Raw genomic sequence first — 17124 nt, 5'->3', positions numbered from 1 at the left:
ATTCCAACGCCCTTCCCCCAAGTCCCTCCTCCCTACCTTTTATCTTAGCCTGCTGGACACACTTTCCTCATTCCTGAAGAAGGGCTTATGCCCGAAACGTCGATTCTCCTGTTCCTTGGATGCTGCCTGACCTGCTGCGCTTTTCCAGCAACACATTCAGCCTTCTTCACTATCCTATCTACCTGCGACTCTACTTACAAGGAGCTATGAACCTGCACTTTAAGGTCTCTTTGTTCAGCAACACTCCCTAGGACCTTACCATTAAGTGCATAAGTCTTGCTAAGATTTGCTTTCCCAAAATGCAGCACCTCACATGTATCTGAATTAAACTCCATCTGCCACTTCTCAACTCATTGACCCATCTGATCAAGATCCCATTGTAATCTGAGGTAACCCTCTTCGCTGTCCGCTACACCTGCAATTTTGGTGTCAGCTGCAAATTTACTAGCTCTACCTCTTATGCTCACATCCAAATCATTTATATAAATGACAAAAAGTAGTGGACCCAGCACTGATCCTTGTGACACTCCACTGGTCACAGGCCTCCAGTCTGAAAAACAACACTCCACCACCACCTTTTGTCTTCTACCTTTGAGCTGGTTCTGTATCCAAACGGCTAGTTCTCCGTACATTCCGTGACATCTAACCTTGCTAACTAGTCTCTCGTGGGGAACCTTGTCGAACGCCTTACTGAAGTCCATAAAGATCACATTACCGCTTTGCCCTCATCAATCCTCTTTGTTACTTCCACAAAAAACTCAATCAAGTTTGTGAGACATGATTTCCACGCATAAAGTCGTGTTGACTATCCCTAATCAGTCATTACCTTTCCAAATATACGTACACCCTGTCCATCAGGGTTCCCTCCAATAACCTGCCCACCACCACCATCAGGCTCACTGGTCTATAGTTCCCTGGCTTGTCCTTACCACCCTTCTTAAACAGTGGCACCAAGTTAGCCAAACTCGAATCTTGTGGCACCTCACCTGTGACTATCGATGATACAAATATCTCAGTAAGAGGCCCAGCAATCACTTCACTAGCTTCCCACAGAGTTCTAGGGTACACCTGATCAAGTCCTGGGATTTATCCACTTTTATGCATTTCAAGACATCCAGCACTTCCTCCTCTGTAATATGCACGTTTTCCAAGATGTCACCATCTATTTCCCTACATTCTATATCTTCGATGCCCTTTTCCACAGTAAATACTGGTGCAAAATACTTGTTTACTATCTCCTATCTCCTGCATCTCCACACAAAGGCCGCCTTGCTGATCTTTGAGGGGCCCTATTCTCTCCCTAGTCACCCTTTTGTCCTTCATGTATTTGTAAAAATCCTTTGGATTCTCCTTAATTCTATTTGCCAAAGCTATCTCATGTCCCCTTTTTGCCCTCCTAATTTCCCTCTTAAGTATACTCCTACTGCCTTTATACTCTTCCAAGGATTCACTCGATCTATCCTGTCTATACCTGACATATGCTTCCTTCTTTTTCTTAACCAACCCTCAATTTCTTTAGTCATCCAACATTCCCTATACCTATCAGCCTTTCCTTTCACCCTACCAGGAATATACTTTCTCTGGACTCTTGTTATATCATTTCTGAAGGTTTTCCATTCCAGCTGTCTTTTTACCTGCGAACATCTGCCTCCAATGAGCTTTTGAAAATTCTTGCCTAATACTGTCAAAATTGGCCTTTCTCCAATTTAGAACTTCAACTTTTAGATCTGGTCTATCCTTTTCCATCACGATTTTAAATCTAATAGATTTATGGTCGCTGGCCCCAAAGTGCTCCCCCACTGACAACTCACTCACCTGCCCTGCCTTAGGTAGATCAAGTTTTGCACCTTCTCTAATAGGTACCTCCATGCTGAATCTGAAAATTTTCTTGTACACACTTAACAAATTCCTCTCCATCTAAACCCTTCACGCTATGGCAGTGCCAGTCTATGTTTGAAAAGTTAAAATTCCCGACCATAACCACCCTATTATTCTTACAGATAGCTGAGATCTCCTTACAAATCTGTTTCCCAATTTCCCTCTGACTATTAAGGGGTCTATAATACAATCCCAATAAGGTGATCATCTCTTTCTTATTTCTCAGTTCCACCCAAGTAACTACCCTGGATGTATTTCCGGGATTATCCTCCTTCAGTACAGCTGTAATGCCATCCCTGATCAAAAACAACACTCCCCCTCCTCTCTGGCCTCCCTTGCTATCCTTCCTATAGCTGCCAGTCCTGTCCATCCCTGAGCCATGTTTCTGTAATTGCTATGAAAACCCATCCCATGTTCCTAACCATGCCCTGAGTTCATCTGCCTTCCCCGTTAGGCCCCTTGCATTGAAATAAATGCAGTTTAATTTATCAGTCCTACCTTGTTCTCTGCTTTGTCCCTGCCTGCCCTGAATGGTTGATTCGCTTCTGTTCTCAACTGTACCAGTCTCAGATTGATCTCTTTCCTCACTATCTCTCTGAGATCCCCCTACCCAACCTTACCAGTTTAAATCCTCCCGAGCAGCTCTAATATATTAGTCCCCTTCCAATTTAGGTGTTATCCGTCCTTCTTGTACAGATCACTTCTACCCTAAAAGAGATTCCAATGATCCAAAAATGTGAATCATGTGAATCCTTCTTCCACACACCAGCTCCTCAGCCATGCATTCATCTGCTCTATCCTCCTATTTCTCCCTCCTTAGTGTGTAGCACCAGGAGTAATCCACATATTACTACTCTTGAGGACCTGCTTTTTAAATTCCTGCCTAACCCTCTGTAATCTCCCTTCAGAATCTCAACCTCTTCCCTTCCTATGTCATTGATTCCAATGTGGACAATGACTCCTGCTGGGCCCTCTCCCCCTTGAGAACATTCTGCACCGTCTCTGAGACATCCTTGATCCTGGCACCAGGAAAGCAACACACCATTCTGATTTTTCGCTGCTGGCCAGAGACATCTGCCTGTACTTCAGACTAGAGAGTCCCCTAACACAATTGATCTCTTGGAAGCTGACGTACCCCTCGTTGCATTAGAGCCAGTCTCAAGACCAGAAACTTGGCTGTTCATGCTACCTTCCCCTGAGAATCCATCACCCCCTACATTTTCCAAAACAGCATACTTGTTTGGAATGGGGATAGTGACAGAAAACTACTGTGTTAACTACCTACCTCTCTTACCTTTCCTGGGGTTAGCCCATCTATGTGACTGTATCCATGACTTTCCCCTTTCCTATAACCATCCATCACATCCCCTTGCTCTTGTAAATTCCTCATTGCCTCCACCTGTCTCTCCAACCAATTCATTTGATCTAATGGAATTTGCAACCAATGGCATTATTGTTGATATAATCTGCAGTAACGCATAAACTCTCCTTAAACTCCCACATTAGACAAGAAGAGCATATCACTCTACTAAAGGCCATTTTTGCTCCTTTACAATCTATAGACCCAGAAAATAACACCATCTTATTCCTCTACAAAAACTGCTCCAGATTAAATTATTAGCTATGGCTTATATTTTGGACATATCTCAAAAAACATATAATCAAGCAAGAACCCACTCTACTCACATCTGCAGACTTTTTGTAGGTCACACTTAAAATATCCACTTATCTGTTTCTGTGCTCTGCCCTCTCCAAACAGGTTCCTCCAAGATTAGTTGTGAATTTCACTGTTCGTTAATTTTCCCAAATGCACTCTGTAGTCCAGTGATTCATGAATTCAAACACACAAAGGCAGTAACTATGCAGGTCCACTGCTGTATCAGTTTCTCTCTCTCTCTCTCCTGCACTGACCTCACCATGTGCTTCCTTTGTCTGTACCTCTCCCTTTTAAAATTGCTGTTGTTTTGACTTTTTTTGTTCTCCAAAGTTCCAAAACAATGCAACAGCATATAAAACTGTAATTGCTGCTCCTGCAATTCGAAGAAATCACCTCCTACACCTAAAATACCTCAAAAAAGGAGCAGCCTATGCCCATCAACATTAGCTCCATGGTCATCATTAGAGTAGTTTTAAATTCCACATTTATTAACTGAATTCAAATTTTACCATTTGTCATGGTAAAATACAAAGCCATATCCTGAAACCATTAGCTTTGTACTAGTTGAGGTACTAGTTGAGTGACAACACCATTGTATCCCTCTGAATGAAATCATATCTGAAGTACTATGTACAACTTTGGCCTCCTTATTTGAACAAGGATATGGAAACATAAGAGATAGTTCAGTGAAGGCTCATCAAAACATTTCCAGGATGAACAGCTTATATTATCAAGGAAGGTTAAATAGGATTGGCCTTTACACAATGGACTTTAGAAGAAATGAGAGGTGATCACAATGATACACGCAAGATCCTGAAGAAACGCCGCAGTGTAGATCCGGAGCGAATGGTTACCATTTTATACAAAGCCTGAACTAGAGACATCGTTCAAGAATAAGAGTTCTCACTTTTAAGACCAAAGTAAGAGAAACGTTATTTCTCAGAGGGTTCTTAGTCTGTGGAATTCTCTTCCCCAGTAATCAATGTCACTGATACGACTCACTGTGTCGATGAATTTGTTCAAGGCTTAGGTAGATCTTTGATAGATAAGGAGTCAATGGTTATAGGGTACTGACAGGAAGTGCAGTTGAGACTACAGCTAAATTAGCCACAATCTTCTTGAACTTTGCTGTTTTCATATTTAACTGCTCAAGTGCAGAGGTTATAAATTACTGCCTGTTTCCCAGTTGTAAGGACAAGAACATTGGCAGCTTACAACTGTTATTACTATGTAGGGTCATGTTGGAAATATTCAGCAAGTAGGCTGCATCTGGAGAGGAAAACAAAGTTGACGTTTCAGGTTGAGAACACCTTTTACAAAAATTCTAACTCCAAACCCAGCAGTGGATTAAAATATGTCAGCATGAGGTGAAAGACAGAAATATGAAGGCTACTTGGAATGTTAATGTTTGAAAAATAAGTGTCAGAACTATGATGAGCCTTTTATGTTTCTGCATTTGTCAGGTCCTAATTTTCTTCCCATTCAAGCTTACTGGCAGGTAATCAGCTAGCAAGTGCAGAAGCAGAAATTCCCAGCCAACGTCAAGCATATTATATTCATTATTTAACCATTACCTATTTAATATCTTGGCAATGAAAAATTAAGACAGTAAAGTGTGGGCAGCACGGTGGCACAGTGGTTAGTACTGCTGCCTCACAGCGCCAGAGACCCAGGTTCAGTTCCCACCTCGGGTGACTGACTGTGTGGAGTTTGCACATTCTCCCCGTGTCTGCGTGGGTTTCCTCCGGGTGCTCCGGTTTCCTCCCACAGTCCAAAAATGTGCAGGTTAGGTGAATTGGCCATGCTAAATTGCCCATAGTGTTAGGTGAAGGGGTAAATGTAGGGGAATGGGTTGCGCTTCAGCAGCTATGTGTGGACTTGTTGGGCCGAAGGGCATGTTTCCACACTGGAAGTAATCTAATCTAAAGCAACTATCATTCCTGGCTGTTGAACACTAAGAAAGGGTCTTCATGACTTGAAACATGAACTCTGTTTCTCTCCACAGTGGCTTTCTCGTCATCTCAATGTTTACAGCTTTTTCTGTTTTTCTATCAATATAACTAATTATTGTCTGGTGATAAGAAAGATTGTCACCTCTGAGCCAACGTCTTGTGCAAGTAGCCTAGGACTATCTGAGACCAGTCATTTCCAGTATCTAAGGGTCCAAGGAGACCATGCCAGCCATTCAGCTTTCGACCTCATGTCTCAAAGACAGAATATGGGAGATTTGAAATTCAACTAAGATTTCTCACTGCTACAAAGTGTAGCTATAGATTTAAAAAGTAGTTGTACAAAGCAAGGATATATTGGGTTGGATTTTTCAAGCAGTGGCAATTTCTTGCAGGCTGCCACGCTAACCCTTCTTTCTTTTTTAAGAAGGGAGCTCTACATTTCTGAAAAAAAATTCTATTCGGGGCTCCCTCAATTTGGGACCACATGTCCATACCATCAGTTCTTTCATCAGAACTGTCTGGACGGCAAACCACACTTCCACTAAATATCAGTCAGCTGCCATGTTCTGAAATTTAAAGATCCCGCCAGCTGCTGTCAAGGAGTAAGTATATATACAAATGTGATGTTAGGGTGCTGGAGGGTAGGGTGCAGGATATGTAGTGGGGAATTGAGTGCCCAGTAAGTAGGATGCCAAATGGGTAGGGAGCAGAGTGCCAAGTGGATAGGATGACAAGTGGGAAGGGAACAAGGTGCAAGTGGGTCGGGAAGTAAATGGTACAGCAAGTTTAGCATAGTTCATCCTGTTCCTACTCTTGTTTCTTATTGTGTTTTCTTTTAATTTGCAACTTCCTGGAAAACTAAAATCTATTTTGACTGAAATAAGTAAATATAAAATTACCATGCTAATAGTTGCATCAGTTGTTAGTTCAATTACAACGTAGCATTTAATCTTTAGTTTAACTTTTTCATTTCAAGATAAAGATCAATGGAAGTAAATGTTCCTTAGGATTAAAAAAATGTGATTCAACCCATTCAATTTTCTTTTACTGGAATCTCAAGCTCCACAAAGCAGTCTCATTGATGAGCTAATGAATTCTCTTGGCTTTGGTACAATAAAGCATGGTCTAACAAACTGAACTCTACCAACTTTTAACTCACATCTACAACAACAAAAAACATGAAATCTATGAATGTAGTTTCAAAAGAAAAGTGACAACAGCCATAAAAATAATTATTCCCATTAACAACCTATGTTTACTTTTAACAACTAATAACAACACAGCTGTTTCCACTTGGCTGCTATTTAAAACAAACTGGAAATGGGATTTTTTTTTCCCCCAATTGCTGGAAGCCACCTGACGACTGCCAGGAACTGGAATGCAAAACATTCCCTGGAGTAACTACTGACGTCAGCAGCACATTCCAAAATTGGCAGTCACTGCTGTCTGGAAATTCCAGCCTTCAGTACTTGCAGTTCTCAGTCAAATCATCCCAGCCTATTATCAGGCAGAATCCGACAGCGAGATCATCACATATATTCAGCATTAATTTAATACAATAAATATGATCTGTACATCCTTTAATACCAGATCAAAGTCCACAGTTTTATAAACTTCCAACAATGCTTTTAGTTTTGACTATCAAAAATAAACTTTACACAAGGCAAATCTAGAACATCAAGCATTTTCTTCTCTAATCGAGTGCAAACATACTAGCTCACACAGGAGGGCCTACAACCAACTGTGGCACCCCACTATCGGTAAAGCTGATATCAGTGAACTCAGCAATGATCAAATTGCAAACCTTTTTGCTGTAGCTTTGCTACTAGCTGACAAAAATGTGCATTTTGATCCAGCTAAAGACGTTCAAATCACATACACACAGGATTTATTGAATCCAATCAATGTGATGGAAGCAATGATGGATTCTTTAAAATTTAACCGAACAGGAAGTGAACCATTTTGTTACCCTTCATCTATGTTTGCAGATCACTAAGTCAAAATATCAGAAATGCACTAAATTTGCAGTTTTAATCAAAAAAGTTGTAGATACAGTGAAGGAGGTCCAACAAAAATTTGAAGATGATACAGATCTGAGAGATTGTACTCATTAGAAAAAAATGGAACAAGCTGGAACTGATTTCTCTAGCAAAAAGGATAATGGGGTTTTCTTAATAAAGGTCTCAAAAATTAAGGAGTTAATCAGACAGATGCAGTGAAGACAGTTCCTCTTGTGAAGGAAATTCCAAAACTAGGTTTCAGAAATTGAGGATGAAACAGATGACCTTTTAAGGTTCGCCAACCTGATACGTTAACTCTGCTTCTCTCCCTACAGATGCTAGCAGACCTGGAAAGTGTTTTTAGCATTTTCTGTTTTTATTTCAGATTTCAATATTAGTTCATAAAGTTAGAGTAGGCCTTAATAAACCAAATAAAGAATTCAGGAAAGGCTATTTTACAGAAAATAGTTAGAATGTTGAACTTGTCACTAAATTAAAATAAATAAAATTTGCACAGAAAGCAATATGAAAGAGAAAGGAGTAGAAAAATCAATAGATGGAATTAGACAAATTAAGTTTGGAAGGAAGTAGAGCAAAATCATCATTAGGGACTAGTTTATGTCCTGTAAATTCTATATTTACACCACAGAAAGAATTATAATCCCTTAACAAGCTGTCAAAAGATGAGCAGAAGTCCTTCAGAATACACTACCACGCATTCCAATTTCATAATTGAATGAACTCTGCACAAGCACATTAACAATCTTTTGAACATTCTAAAATAAACACAAAGCAAACAACATTCCAATAGTTGTTAATGTTTGAAGCCAGTTACTGACTCCTGGACCAATCTTACAGAATTCACTCAAAATGAAATGTGAACAATTGATATTTCAGAGAAAGATGCTTTTGAGTGTTCTTATTACCTTGCTCCTGTGGAACTATAATATGCAGCTTCACAACAACATACATACAGGACAACTAAGTTGAATAGGAACATAAACTGGTGGAGGAATGTCCATCTCTAGCTGACACATTTTGTGCATGAAAGATATACTGTGAACCTCATTCTGTTCCTCTGGAACAAGTGTGAATTGTTATAATTATCCTACAAGAGAGCAATGCAAGAATTACAAATAAGGTGCAAGTACCTGAAGAAATCCTCAAAAATAAGAAAGCAAGCTTTTCCCTGAAATTTATCATCTACGGAATTAAGGATGTTAGGATGCTGAACATTTTGAGTGATGGTGCATGCTATTTGCTTCAGTGTTGAAAGAGATATGAATTTGGAACTTTAGGAATGAACCATCAAGAAACAACCAGTTTCAGTCCAGATCCTTAAATCCTCTCCCATGGCAATTGGTTCTCCAACAGTGACAGCTTGAAAAGACTCTTCCCCTTTTGCCTCAGCAAATGTTACACTGCCTTCAGCTGTTTTAGACTTATTCTTTACTCTTTATTTTTGCTAAATGCATAAACTCTCATTCTGCTCTTCCAAACTTTTTTTGATTAATCACCTGGCCATCTTCCCAACATTCACTCCTTTTATTTATTTTCTCTTTACCCCTCTGCAAGTGCTTTGGGATATTTCCAACATGAAAAACCCCATATAAATTATCTTTTTGTCAGCATAAAGCTGGTGAGATAACATCTAACCATGACATGGATGGTAACATAACTAATCAGAAAACCATTCATAACACTAACAACGTTTGAATGCAGTTACTGCAAGTTAACACTAAGACCATTAATGGGACTGCATTTATATAGACCATCGCTACATTCCTTTCTCTTGATCATGCTTGTCTGCTGTACAGATAAAAGATTGCATGTTTATTGTGAAATAGGTAAAAGAAAACAAACTGCAAAGATCTACATTCTAAATGACAGATACATGAATAGTAGGTTTTTCATACATATATAATGGAAGCTTGACATTGAGTGGCTAAGTATTTCCCTCTCCTCTTGTCATCCTGAACAAGTTATTGCATAGACAGGGAACATGGTGTACCATATGTACACTTATGACATAATCAGTTGTTTAATCTTCAAGAATATTTGCCTGAATCATCAGCGGACTCACCCATCTTGATGGAATGAATAGAATTTCCTAAGCTTTAGTCTGGACAAACATAATGGAAACATTCTTTTTTGGCCAAAATTAAAATATATAAAACTAAGCAATGTACTAGATTCTCAACTTACTGGATGGAGTGAAAACCCAAAGAAGAATTCAACAAGCTTCATTCGGCCCTTATATTGCCAACAATGGCAAAGATTTCTGTGCTCACTATTATTTTTTAAATCAACTCATTATATGAAATAAACTTGATTAGAGGATGATATAACTCATTTACATGAATAAAATCTGAATGATTTAATCATTTAAATTGAGAGTAACATGTAGTCAAGCGGGAATTTAGGGCTAAAAATATTGAACCAGGTAGATTAAACATATGACTTAATTTAAAGGAGGAGTAATGTTATTAAGGTATCAGCAAATAGTTTGTTATTGTAATATTGACACTACATATTTATAAAAAATACTTCCACATTGTTTTTTGTCCCATATTCTTTCCACTATATCCTCGTCTATCTTAAGAGCTTTAGTTTGATTGCATTGCAAGTCCATTATGATAGCACATGATAACTTATCTAAAATGTTGCTTTTTTTAAAAATTGGTGCTTTCCTAACAATCTAATTTTGTTAAAATAAAGTTTTAAAATAATGTGATCATTCTGTCATCAATGTTTTGTTCTTTCTATCACCTTTTTGTCATAATTTCATGTTAAATTTACATTCAGTAATTCCTATGCTACATTTAAAACAGTAGCTAACTTCATTCTGTGAGGTGACAATGCAGTAGTTTAGAAATTGAACTGCACAGCTTCATGTTTTGGAGTATTAAATAGTCTGTAATACAGTAAGCGGGACGCATTTATTTTGAGCCCTAAGTGCACTATACACCACAAATCAAAAACTAGGGCAACACCAGAATTAAACTTTCGACTCCCTGCATATCTTCAAAGTACTCAACACCCATTTAAAGCTCTCCTCACAATACTGAGCTCCCCTGAATAGGGACGGTATACAGCTAACTGCATTCAGGAAAACTATGTCTGCACAGACCCTCATGTGAAGAATACATTTACTACCTACTAGTTAAGGGTATGTGAGATTAGATTAGATTACAGTGTGGAAACAAGCCCTTCAGCCCAACAAGTCCACACCGACCCTCTGAAGAGCAACCCACCTTCCTCTGACTAATTCACCTAACACTATGGGCAATTTAACATGGCCAATTCACCTGACCTGCACATCTTTGGACTGTGGTAGGAAACCGGAGTATCCGGAGGAAACCCACGCAGACACGGGGAGAATGTGCAAACTCCACACAGACAGTCACCCAAGACTGGAATTGAAGCTGGGACCCTGGTGCTGTGAGGCAGCAGTGCTCACCACTGAGCCACCATGCCACCCCAATAATTAGTGACTTTGTTTTTAGCATGTCATAAATATATGACATGAATAAACCTTCTGAAATTTGGTTCCTGTTTGTTTAATATTTGTTTTGAAAAGAATGTGACAAGTCAAAAACGAGTACATAAGCAAAAGAGATGTTGATTACTCTGGTGAGCACAGGAAAAACAGAAGCTAGAAATTCAAACAATCCCAGACATGAATAAAATATTATGATACAAATCAAATTTCACTTATTCAGTTTTGTAAATCAGTGAAGTAAAAATCTTGCTTCTACCAGTTACTGTGCCAATATAGCTGCACCAAGCCATTGCAATATCTGAATGTCATAATTTTGGGACAATGGGGATAAAAACATGGCCTTGACTTACTAATTACGGGACATGATATGTAAATCGTTTGTGAATGGTGAATCTTTCTACAGTACAGCAGAGGATTTTGTTTCTTTTGTGGTTAGGCTTGAATTCTAACACAAGAGAATATTTATATTTACTCTCCATCAAGCCTTACATTTGTGGGAAATCAGTGGTTCAGACTTGCATATCCCACCCTCAGCTTCAGAAGTTGGATATTTTTTCAGAGGTCCAATTCATATTCGTGCCATGATCGATAGCAACATGTCCTCAACTAAATGCACTTACTTTTCCCTTAATATTGATATTGATAGATTGCTCATGATACTCAAAACACATTTCATTCATAGCCTGCTCAAAGTGATCTAGGTGACTGCACTGACTGAGTAATGACCGCTTTCATGCAATTCCCAGAGTTTGTGATGGAAGTTGTCCTCTGTCTCAACTTTAAGTCATCTCGAATTACATTACTCCAACTTTTATGCACAAAGAGATAGATTTTATCATTTTTCTTTCTCAAGTCTTTCTGAATAATTGCTTTTCTGATACAATTACAAATTTCCCTGTAATAGAAAGCTGAAGATTCAGAATAGACTCAAACCCTCAAAGTCATCTACTCTACAAATCAATTATTTATGAGTGAGAGTGAAGTTAAATTGTAGAAAGTCATTATTAATAACAAGCATTTTAATATTGATGATAACTTTCTATAATTTAAAAGCAGCTAACTATACTGAGGGCGCTAGCAAATACACACCCTAAGATAACTTAAGTCACAAATGAACCTCTAAAAAGCTGCTTTGGTTTAGGAGCTGAAGTTTGTTCCTTTACCGTGGTCACTTGTGGATGCAAAGATTGTGTCCCTTCCTCTGAGTTGGGATACCCAGGATCAATTCACACCAGCTCCAGCTATGTGTAATAGCATCTCTGCGCAGGTTGATACAGAAAATATTTGTTCCTTTACCTGTGAGCTCTTGTGGTATAGTCGTTGTGCTCCTACTTCTGGACCGGAAGGCCCAGGTTCAAATCCTATTGGATCCACAGATGTGTGATAACACCTATGACAGATTGATTTGAAAATATCTGTTCCTTGACCTATCAATATACTGCACTGTGAATGGACACATATAACCTATGGCAAAAATGCTGCGACATTTTAATAAACTACAGTATTCAAAAATGAATCATTTGCATGTTAACTGTTCCAACTAAACAGAACACAGTAAGATACCAGGGTAGTGTAACTTAAGAGCAATATTTCAATAAAACCTTGACTATTCAATTATCAAGACAGACAATAACTTGAAGCACACCAGTTCTCAATTCTGGCATTTCTTTCCATTATAACATTTATTGTTTAGTTACAAGGTAGCTTTATTTGAAAACAATCTTGATTTGAGCTTTAACAATATTTTATAAAATATACATTACGATTAGTTTATTTCAAAGGAATATTCTGTTCAAGAAATAATTGAACCAAGTTGCATTTGTAAAAAGTTATAAAAGAACTCACCATGGTGGATAGATGTGAACAGAATCACCTGCACAGATCCCAAGGTGTAATGCTGTTTCGCTTGTGAATAAAACCTTTAGTGGTGTTTTACTGGAGCATGCATCATTTTCAATAGCATGGTCTGTGGATGTTCCCCTCAATGGCTGACACAAAGCTATAAACATTGAACATTCTTCATGCAAATCCAAAACTTTCACCATCAAAATATCATCTTGCCTACCTGCAAAGAGAATGATTGGGATATTCATTCTTCTGATTTTATTGCATATTTCATCCATTTCTTTATGTGCTTGGACCAGCACTTCTCCCACCAAGGCAGTCATTGGTTCAACTGATATTGCGAACCAAATTCAAATTCCTAACTTTTGTTATCTTTTAACAACAATTTCTACCTTCATTCCTGCAGGGCTAGGTTTCACCCCCAGGCTGAGATTCCTCAACCAGAGGGAATAGTTTCTATCTACCTTATCAATTCCCATGAACATAACAAACATTGCTCAAATCATCCTAATTTTCTAAATTTCAAGGAGAAATGTGGATTTGCTCTTGGTAATGTAATCCTAAGAGTCTAGCCACCATTTTATTAAATCTAGCCTGTATTTTCTCCAATATCTACTCCCTAATCAAGCTTTTGCATCTTGCATTCAAGCATCAAAGTCAGCATTCCATTAGCTTCTTTTTGATTTTCTTTTGGACCTATTCATGACGTTTTGATGATTTATACATACAGATACCAAAATCTCTTTGAGCCCGCACTGCTTCAAGATTCGCACCATTTGGAAAGTACCCTTTTCTATTATATTTAGGTGCAAAGTAGATAACATTACACATGATAATATTGAAATCCATTTACCAGCAAGGTCACTTTGCAATTTAATGGTTTCATATATATCACATACAATACTACTTATCACACTGATATCAGCAAATCTGTTTACGTACCTCTCCATCCTGTTACTAAAATTATTCTTGAGTACAATCAATAGTTGAGGGCCCATCACTGATCCCTGTGGGACACTGTTAGTCAAATGCTGCCATTTAGAGCACCTGTTCATGATCCCTGCTCTGTGTATCCTTGATATTGATAGATTGCTCATGATACTCAATCCAAGTCAATAATCTTCCTCCAATTCCAGGACTTTGAACCATACCCAACTGTTCCTTACAAGGGATGGCATTGAAGCCTTCTGGATGTTCATAAAATAATACTGAAAAAAAATTGCCCTCTTCAGTAGTTTAGTTACCTCTTCAATAAAAAAATCAGTATTTCAGTTCTGAAGACCAGTAACTGGACCTGAAATATTAACTCTGATTTCTCTCCACAGCTGCTGCCAGACTTGCTGACATTTTCCAGCAATTGCTGGTTTTGCTTTTGATTTCCAGCACTCACAGTCCTTTTGAATTTTTTATTTACACAATCAGGATTATGAGACATGACCTACACATTATAAATAAACCCATGCTGACTCCTTTTGATCAACTGGAACCTTTTAAGTGTTCAGTGACTCTATTCTGTACTATAGACTCTAGTAATTTCCTGACAATAACTAACTGGTCTACTGAACTCTAGTTTCCTTCTCTCATCTTTCTTAAACAGTGGGTGACATGTATTATTTGCCTACCCAAAAACAGAGCTGTATCTTCACCCACTAAGTTTAGAGAGATACATAGAAACATAGAGAGATACATAGAGAGAGAGTGGAGACTGGTGATGGAAGAGCTGCTTGTCAAGCAGATTGGCGGGCAGTTTTCTGATATGGGATTCGCTTGCAAGTCAGGGACAGAAGTCCTATCTCTAATCAATTAATGCTCACTGAGCTGTTAAATGACTACAGGCAAGCCTATAACAATAGTAATGTACACACTAGTAAAACATACAAATTATGAGCACTTGGGCCCCTTGAGCCTACTCCATACGGTCATGGCTGATCTGATCATTCCACATTCTCATTTACCCTGTTGCTATCTACATCTGCCTTAAAAACATTCAAAGGCTCTGCTGTCACCATCTTTAGAGGAAGAGCATTCCAATGATTCACAATCAGAGGGGGAAAAAAATCAATTTTATCCTAAATGGGAGATGTTATTTTTCAACTGTGATGCCCAGCTCTTCTTTCCATGCCCTGCCAAGACCATTAAGGATGCATGCTTCAATCAAGTTGCCTCTTATTCTTCCAAACTTCAACAAGTACAAGCCTAGCCTGACCAACGCTTCCATACAAGACAACACACTCAACTAATGTATTAGGATGGTAAACTTTCTCTTGTCTGTTTCCAATGCATTGACATAATTCCTTAGATAAGACAGCCAATTCCAGACAGTACTTCAGATGTGGTCTTAATGTTCTTCATAACCATCTCATTTTTGATATACATCTGCTTACAATAACCAATAACATTTCATTTTGCTTTCCTAATTGCTTACTGTATCTCATGTGCTAGATGCATAATTCATGCATTCTCTGCATCTCAGATTTTTGCAATTTCTCATAGTTTGGAGATATGCCTTTTTCTTATTCTTCCTGCCAAAATACACAACTCCACATTTTCCCATATTCTACTCCATTTGGCAGATCTTTAACTACTTACTTATCTATCTCTATGCCCTCTTCACAATTTATTTTTCAACCTCTCATTGTGCCATTAGCACATTTAGCAAGTGTACCTTTCACTCCTGCAAGCGCATCATTAATATAAATGATATAACATTGAGACTCCAGCACTCATACAACTCAATATATCTTGTCACCAGCATACAAACCATTTATGCCTACTCTGTTTTCCTGTGAGCCAACTGATTATCTATCTATGCTGTAATGTTACCCTATAACCATGAGGTTTTATTTTCCACAATAATCTTTGATGTGGCAACTTGTCAACTGTATTCTGAGAATCAAAGTACAGTTCATCCATTTGCTGTCTTCCTTGGATTACTTCGGGACCTGGCTGCAGCAGTTACAATCTGCACAATAACATGCCCATTACAGAGGCATCTGGGATAAGACTTAATCTAGTTAGCAGGAGGCATTCTAAAATATATGCAAATTAAAGCAGGGCATTGTAACATTAGCTGCCTGGGTCATCAAGCGGTTTCCTGACTTAGTTGTGGCCATAATCTTGGATTGATGCTAGATATTTGGAATGGTGCATCTACTGTGAATGTTGGTAAACACCTTTGATAGTCACATTGTTCCTGAAAAATTAATAGTTTTTAGAAATCGAGTCAGTCCCTTTGACTCAAGCTGCTTCGCCCGATTGTTTGCTGTCCAGGTACTGTCCACATTCTCGTGTAACGATATAAGAGATCTGCCTGCTCTAGGGCAGTCTTGGGAGTCTGACATCATAACTGTTTATGCTTTCTGCTTCTATTCCCTGCTGGCATGTAACTTTGAGCTTAAACGGAGTTGTGAAGCATCAGCATCAATTCTGGTGTGGTTTTAACTTGACTGGCCCCAGGCAGCAAATGAGTTCCCCCACCATTTAGCCCAAATAGAGTCATAGAGATCTACAGCATGGCAACAGACCCTTCAGTCCAACCTGCCCATGTCGACCAGATATCCCAATCCAATCTAGTCCCACTTGCCAGCACCCGGCCCATATCCCTCCAAACATTTCCTATTCATATACCCATCCAAATGCCTTTTAAATGTTGCAATTGTACCAGCCTCCACCACATCCTCTGGCAGCTCATTTCATACACATACAACCCTCTGCATAAAAAAGTTGCCCCTTAGGTCTCTTTTATATCTTTTCTCTCTCACCCTAAACCTATGCCCTCTAGCTCTGGACTCCCTGACCCCAGGGAAAATACTTTGTCTATTTATCCTATCCATGCCCCTCATAATTTTGTAAACCTCTATAAGGTCACCCCTCAGCCTCCGACACTCCAGGGAAAACAGCATCAGCCTCTCCCTATAGCTCAGATCCTACAACCCTGGCAACATCCTTGTAAATCTTTTCTGAACCCTTTCAAGTTTCACAATATCTTCCGATAGGAAGGAGACCGGAATTGCATGCAATATTCCAACAGTGTCCAACCAATTGCACCAATATTCCAACCAATGTCCTGTACAGCCGCAACATGACCTCCCAACTCCTGTACTCAATACTCTGACTGATAAAGGAAAGCATACCAAATGCCTTCTTCACTATCCTATCTACTTGCAACTCCACTTTCAAAGAGCTATGAACCTGCACTCCAAGGTCTCTTTGTTCAGCAACACTCCCCAGGACCTTATCATTAAGTGTATAAGTCCTGCTAAGATTTGCTTTCCCAAAATGCAGCACCTC

At 38.9% G+C, this 17124-nt stretch overlaps 1 protein-coding gene across 5 annotated transcripts in view; it reads right to left on the bottom strand.

The window, feature by feature from the left end:
- The window catches only part of spidr (scaffold protein involved in DNA repair), a 267753-nt gene that overhangs the window by 137738 nt on the left and 112891 nt on the right, over positions 1-17124 (bottom strand). For 4 of the 5 annotated variants that reach the window (XM_043688286.1, XM_043688285.1, XM_043688287.1 and 1 more), the window contains exon 8: positions 12835-13054. The exons of the other annotated variant lie outside the window; for it this stretch is intronic. In XM_043688286.1, the coding sequence (XP_043544221.1) occupies positions 12835-13054 (220 nt within the window). The remainder of the gene's footprint in view (positions 1-12834; positions 13055-17124) is intronic. 5 annotated transcript variants of the gene reach the window in all.

Source organism: Chiloscyllium plagiosum, chromosome 4 (assembly GCF_004010195.1).
Source record: "Chiloscyllium plagiosum isolate BGI_BamShark_2017 chromosome 4, ASM401019v2, whole genome shotgun sequence".
Lineage (NCBI taxonomy): Eukaryota > Metazoa > Chordata > Chondrichthyes > Orectolobiformes > Hemiscylliidae > Chiloscyllium > Chiloscyllium plagiosum.
The sequence above is the reverse complement of the archived record's forward strand: the minus strand, read 5'-3'. Positions and strand labels throughout refer to the sequence as shown.